Source organism: Stegastes partitus, unplaced genomic scaffold, assembly GCF_000690725.1.
Source record: "Stegastes partitus isolate 25-593 unplaced genomic scaffold, Stegastes_partitus-1.0.2 Scaffold424, whole genome shotgun sequence".
Taxonomy (NCBI): Eukaryota; Metazoa; Chordata; class Actinopteri; family Pomacentridae; genus Stegastes; species Stegastes partitus.
Window position 1 is genome coordinate 11,131 of NW_007578155.1, and position 7,078 is coordinate 18,208.

The 7,078-nt window shown below is 41.2% G+C and overlaps 1 protein-coding gene across 2 annotated transcripts; it reads right to left on the minus strand.

The window, feature by feature from the left end:
- On the minus strand, positions 1–5,144 carry cox17 (cytochrome c oxidase copper chaperone COX17). Of its 2 annotated transcripts, none has more exons than XM_008285944.1 (4): positions 5,044–5,144; positions 2,342–2,467; positions 2,153–2,265; positions 1–189 (listed from the first exon to the last, which is right to left on the minus strand). In XM_008285944.1, exons 2-3 carry the CDS (start codon positions 2,458–2,460, stop codon positions 2,181–2,183), a joined length of 204 nt encoding a protein of 67 aa, XP_008284166.1. In that variant the 5' UTR covers positions 2,461–2,467; positions 5,044–5,144; the 3' UTR covers positions 1–189; positions 2,153–2,180. The 2 variants fall into 2 exon arrangements, with proteins under 2 accessions (XP_008284166.1, XP_008284167.1); XM_008285945.1 differs by having other exon boundaries at positions 5,013–5,117.
- Between the last annotated feature and the right edge of the window lie 1,934 nt (positions 5,145–7,078).

Below are 7,078 nucleotides of genomic sequence, written 5' to 3' on the forward strand. Positions count from 1 at the left end.
TCTTATTGCATAGGACTTTTATTCAACGTCAGACAGCAGTTTAGATATTCACACAAATTCTGCACGCGTTAAAAAATAGTTTTCACAGAGAGACAGTCGTGCAGTTCACGTTTCCCTTCAGCGGAGTATAAATAAGAGGGGAGGAGAAGAAAGGAACAGCCAAGGTCGTCTTCCACTCAGAGCAGCACACTGCAGGAGAGATTAAAATACACTCAGTTATCTGGACTTCACACAGCTCAGCAAGCAGCAACACACTGGAACCGAGTCCACGAGAGTTTCTGAAGAGAAAGGAAACTCAGCATTTAGAAGGATTACGGTCTAAAAAAAGAAAGAGATGGATGGCCACCAGGCGGACGTCACCGGCATCCATCTCCAGTGTTTGTGGAGTTATTCTCGCTGCCAGAGCGGGAAGATAAAGAGTCCACGGCAGGTTTTAACCGCCTGAACCCGACACCCACCCACACGGTTAACAACCACGTTTTACTTAAAAAAAATTAGAATTAGACACTTTGTTAGGGCAAAAAAAAAAGTAAAAACTTGAATAAATCATGTGTGATGTGTGGGTCAGTCAGAAAATTAACAAATCTAAGCTCAAAACTTCTTTATTCTACTCGTCTCAATTTAAAAATCATCAAAAATAAACAGTTTGCTGCGACCTTATTGGGCAAAAAGTAACAGGCTCAGGTTTGACCAACATGAATGTGACTAACATCAGATATTATCCACCCAGAAGTCCAAGAAGAAATCAACTAGCTTAGCTTAGCTTAGCAGCACGCTATCAAACCACCTGCACAAATATGCATCCGACTTAATATCCATCCTTCACCAGCGAAGAGAAAACAAAACACTGGATAACCACTTATTTCAAAAATGGATTGTTTTCCACTTTCCAACAGTCCATGAATGATTCGTGATTTAAGGTTCAGTCAGAAAACGAACTAAATCAAAACTACTTCATTCTATTTGTCTCGTTTTTAAAAATCACCAAAAATAAATAATTAGCTTTAACCAAATTTGGCAAAAAGCAAAAAATTCTGCATTTGTCGGCGGAACCGAGAAGCCACGATGGACTCGACTTCGACTAACGATAAGGAGACAAAAATTCAGGGACTTTCTCGGCTGAACTGCCGGCAGTGATTCCACAACGGGAACACATTTAGGTTGTAAAATAGAAGCAGCAGTTTTTGTCCAGTGCTCGTGACACATCTGGACACTTAAAACATGTGTTAATTAACTGTTTGCACAATAAAATAATAATAAAAAAGGAGGCGCAGGATCATTAATTATAGTGAAAGTCTAAGCAAAATCAGAGCTAAGAAAACGAACATAAAGATCAATTTAAGTCAATAAACATAAACTTCAGCTTCCATTGGTTGGTTTCCATCTTAACACAACGATAAATGTGTTGTATGATCCAGTAAATGTCAGTTTTGACATGTTTTACACCCAGAAACCAAAGAATGAACCAGAGGAACCATAACTCAGCTCTCCTGACTAATGGTCTCCTTAACGAGAGCGAGCGAATGCTAACGAGATGCAGCGCGGCCTCGGGCGTGTTTCCTGCACACAGGATGCTTCCTCCGTCTCCGACCCTCATCAGGCGGCGTTTTAATCCGACGCTGCACTTAACAACACAACAGCAGATTAAACCAGCAGCCGCTGAGACGCACAACTGACCCAGCAAATAGGAAACTCAAGCTGCTGACCTGGCAAAAAACACAAACAGCCCCTCCCTCCTGCTACCGACACAACTCTGACTACGCTCAGAGAAAAGAAGCCGGGGCATTTCATGGTTCAGGGCCGGGGCAGGTGCCCATTCACACAGCACACTGACTCAATTCAAGCAGGCTTTATTCTGTCAGAGCAGATCTGGCGGCGGCTCGTCAGCTCGCTGCGTCACCACTTCCTCTCCACCGCTGACGAACGAGGGCTGTAACGGAGGTCACACCTGAAGCACAACACGCTGGATTCATGCATAACCATGAGCTCCTAACAGAACCGCTCATCTGGGGCAAAGCGGACGTTTTTCTTTGGTCTGATTTGGCTGCGTGTTGGTGACTAATGGACGAACCGCTGAGGGACACCAACGACCCCACAGTGAATTATACTTGCAAACAAGCTGCAGGAGTGTGTAGAAGTGTTTCAGACTCACCGCACACACAGACGCACACAGCCAGCGGTTAGATCTTGAAGCCCAGCGCCCTCATGCAGTCTTTATGGGCCTCGATCAGCGCCGAGCAGTTCTCCTCGCCCTTCTCGATGATGCTGGTGGAATAAAAACACGGAGGTATGAATAAATATCCTCACTGCAACAGGAGACCGTCTCCGGTCGGGTACCTACCAGGCGTCCCGGACTTTCTTGGTCTCTGGACAGGCGCAGCAGGGCCTCAGCGGCTTCTTCTGCTCGGCGCCGTCGGCTGCAGGAGGCGACTCCACGCTGGCGGCAGAAAGTGTCGACATGGTCCACCTGAAGAAGAAACGAGGAGTTCAGACGAGCGGCAGGAGGTGACGTGTCAGAGAACACAACTCAGCTTTATTTATAAAGCACTGAAACACAACAAACGTCGAAACAAAGCGCTGAACACAAAATATAAAACATTTAAAATGCAAATAAATACAAAAGAATGATAATAAAATCATGAAAGGACAATAAAACAGGAGCGTCATGGCGGGTCGGAGGCGTAAAGACGAGCTGTCAGACGGGTTTTAAAAACACGACGAGGCCTTCGTCATCACGTGGCCCGAGTCACGCAAAAGATCTTTTAGTTTAACAGGAACTGGTTTAAATAAGGACGTCTGTGACCCACGAGCTGAACAGAGTCCCGTGAAAACGAAACCAAGCCGCTACTTCCTGTTCCTTCAGAGGATCGATTACATGCAGCCACGTGTGAGTCGCTTCGTTAGAGGTTTTCTGACCAGAAGTAATTTGAAAATTACAAATGATGTAGCAGAAATGCTGCACTTTGACTGTTCTGTAGATCAGGTGCCAATAATCTTGTATTTATTGTTAATATCTGTATTTATTTGTGTATAATCAGAATTTGGACCTAACTTCTGGTTCACCTGAAACATTCTCCTTTAACATGAGCACAGCGACACAAGATATTTAAACACCTTTTGCTTTTACCTGCTGTTTAAATGAAGGTGTGTCTGGAGCTGTTTTGTCTCTTTGTGGTCATTTCCAGTCTCACCTTGTGTCGATTATGTTTTACTGAACCGGTGGACAAACAGTAAGATGCTAGCAGGTCACAATAAGAGGTCACGTTAGACAACATCCCATCCTGGTGATCAGCTGCTTTTATTTGTGGGTGTGTAAAGTTACACATCCAGAGTCTTTTGTTTCCATGGAAACACTCCCTAGTGGACCCGGGTTGATCCTCACCTGGTCGGTAAACCAGGGTCCAACAGGACCACAGCAGCCCTCTATATCACCAGTAATATTTATATCCTTAAACTGTATTTAGACTTTTAAATACTCTTTTATTGAAATACCAGCTTGACTTTGCACCTTGTTTCTTCCATCAGCACATTATTTTACTTAATTTTCTTAAACATAACCCACGGAGCTCATCGGTGTCTGGAACGTCACAGAGCGGATGAATAAAGTACATTTATTTGTACTCATCTATCCATCTGGAATGTGCAGCTCTATGGAGTCCTGCCTCTTCCTGCACCATCCAGTCCTATCTGCTTTAACCAAACACAGCAGCTCAACCACACTCTGCTCCAACACGGCAAAGCTGCTCTACCATAGTGTGTTAATTAAATAACACAGCTGAACATGTTCAAACCAGAAAATGATTCTCAGGAAACACAGAACGCTCCACCCTGCAAGCCCACAGGTCTGGTTCCTGAGGTTTGTCATATATGAAATCCTGGACGGTTAAAAACGCTCCACGATGGTACTGACCGCTTATTGGTTGCTCATTACGTGACATCTGGCATTTAAGAAGCACCATAAGGACGTTTTAGCGTGACCAAAAAAAACCATAATTTCACTAGAGAGGCCTTCAAGTCACACAGAGGAGAGACGTGAAACACATTTACTACTAATAATCTTCATATAACCTACATTTTACCTCATCTGAGCCAGAAAGTTCCTACAAGCTGAACCATATGAAGACCTAGAACTGTGATTTTTAGGGTGTATTTCATAGTTGACGTCTTGTCCAACCACGAACTAACCGAGCGCTTGTCAGAAAATACAAATCTGGTTTGTTGCGGCCCAGTTTGCTCTGTGCTCCACACCAGTGAGCTGTAATGTTTAAATAATTGAGGATACTGAAAGCTCCACCCTGCAGGCTGACAGGATTGGTTCCTCAGGTCAAAGCCTGACTCCATGTTTTTCACTGGATCACTGCAGATTCAAGGTTATTTAGCACATTACATGTCTGAAAGCATATTAAATAAATAAACACAGAGAGGCTGATAGATTATCTGTCATTGCAGCTATTGTGTTGAATGTCACTGAGAGAAGAGACACTTTAATAAAAACTAATCTCTTATTAATATTCATCACATAATCTAAATATTACCTCACCTGAGTCAGAAAATTCCTGCAAACTAAAGTACACGAGGAGCTAGACTTGGGTCTCTCATTGTAGACGTTTAGTGCAACCACTGACCAACTGACTGCTTGTCATACAAATACATAAATATGATTTGTTGTTAGCAGCTCTGCTAGCTTACAGGACGCTGCTCTGATGTAACATTAGCAGAGATGACAGCATACAGCCACCATGCTAACCACACGGCTAACCCACAGGACGAGGATTAGCATTTCTAACAGCTTGTAAAAGCGGCGGAACAAACTAAACGTTGAGCCGTGTTTTGGTTTTCTAGCTTTAGCTGTCAGGAGTCATTGCATAAGCTAGCATGAAGCTAGCTAACAGCGGCTAGCAGAGATGACAAAAGTGTTCACACTGACGCGCCACAGCAGCGTCACGGCGGACAAACGACTAAACAAAACGAACACAAGACGTCGCGTTGCGTTAAAACTCCTCCATGTTTACCGTGTTGTTGAATTAATGCTGTGAGACTCACTGTAACGGAGGCCCGCGTTCACGTTCACAGCCGCTTCACCTTCAAATGAAACCGACACACGCGGAGAACACGTTCACGTGCTTGAATTTCATAAACAGTCACGTGGTCGGCAGCAGCCGGCGGAGGCTTCTGGGAAATGTAGTGTTTCATTAGCAACGACGGGAAGACGCCGGAAAGGTAACGTGTTAGCATTAGCACAATTAAAAAAACAGAGCAAAGAGTTTAAATGAGGGTGCTGTTAGCTTTTAAAATGAGTGTTTGGGTATTTATGAGACTAGAATTTTCTAGACTCGACAAAATTGTATTTAACTGTCGAGTTAAAGTGAAAAAAGTCACCAAAATGTAGCCGAAGCGCCACTTAGCTAAAGCTAACCTAGCTTAAAGCTAATCGTCTTTTAAAGATCAGACAAAACTTTTTTTCTGGGAGATATTCCAAACAAATAATCTTGAGCAGGATAAACTAAGACCACACAAACGTTTGCGAAAAGTAATATTGAAATGCCAGTTATTTATTACTTGCACGCTTTTTGTCCTGATGAATTTAAATTAGAAGGGTTAGACCCAAAAATAGTTTTAAAAATACAAACTGACCAGAGTAAAGGGTAAAACCTTACCATTAGTTATGCTAATGTTGTTAACAAAATTTACTGGAAAAGTCCATACAATATTAAAAAAAAGAAATAAATAGAAAATGACCTCAGTAATTAAATATTAAGGATTATTATTATTATTATTGTTGTTGTTGTTATTTACCTGATGAATTTAAATTAAAAGTTCAGACCCAACAGTATTTTATAAAATGCAAACTTGTCAGAGTTATTCCAAGATTAAGGGTGAAACTTTCCCAAATATGCAAATTTATTTCACTAATTTAAGTTTGATAATTACCACTATAAAATATTTTTTAAAAATAGGAATAATAATAATAATAAAAGATAAATATTAAGGATAAAACCTTGTTATTGTTTATTGCTAATTTACCTGAAAATTTCAATATAAAGGTTAAGACCCAACAATAGTTTCTGAAATACAAATTTACCAGAGTAATTTATCTATTACGGTTAAACCATGTTATTATTTATGCTAATTTGCTTAAATGATTTAAATTTCATGGTTTATACGATCCATCAAATGTTACTTCTTTCCAGATTATTATCGTGCTAATTTACGTGACAAATTTTAATTTAAAGGTTAAGACCTAACTTCACAATACTATTATTTTATGCTAATTTAGCTGACAAACTATTTTAAAAACGATGAATAGTTAATAATGTTAAGACCCAGGAATATTTTATAATATGCAAATTTACCAGAGTAGTTCAAATAATAAGGTTTAAACACACCCATATGGATATTTATGGTAATATTATATGTCATTTAGATTACCGGGAATAAGTTAAGTGTGAAAGTTAATAACTGTTAACGAATAATCTGAACCCAACAAATCCACGTTCACATCAGACTGTAGATGTTTAGATCTACAAATGCTTCTTCTTTGGGTTTATCATTTAAAATATATATATATAAGAGCTGAGAAGAACTGAGTCACAGGTTTATTGTTTCTTCAGGGCAGCCGCTGTGTTAGAGATCTGATTATATAAGACCTGCTGCTGGTCGGTACAATATAAACCTGAGCGTCCTGGGAGCGCTGGAATATGAGAAATGTTGGTGTTCTGTGCTGAAGGTGGCCGAGCTGAGCCGGTCCACGGTGCGTCAGCGCAGAGAGCAGTGCGTAAGCAGACGAGTCACTTGTTGTGGTGTGAGGGCCAGCTGTGTGCTAAATAAACCACCAAGTCAGCATCTTGTTCATGTTCTGCACGCTGTGATGGATCACTTCCATCTGAGGCTCGCTCTGCTCTGCAGGCTTCACATGATCACAGTCCATGGAGGGGAGCTGCAAGCATCAAGTCAGGCCTTTACATTTGGACTTTTATTGTACTCGTTGCCTATCTATCTATCTATCTATCTATCTATCTATCTATCTATCTATCTATCTATCCATCCATCCATCCATCCATCTATCCATCTATCCATC

What these genes read in the sequence shown, in the direction of transcription:
- cox17 (XM_008285944.1), bottom strand. Translation starts at nt 2,460, where the DNA reads ATGTCGACACTTTCTGCCGCCAGCGTGGAGTCGCCTCCTGCAGCCGAC. An exon ending in AAGAAAGTCCGGGACGCCTG is followed by an intron (nt 2,266 to 2,341) that starts GTAGGTACCCGA and finishes TTATTCCACCAG; the next exon opens with CATCATCGAGAAGGGCGAGG.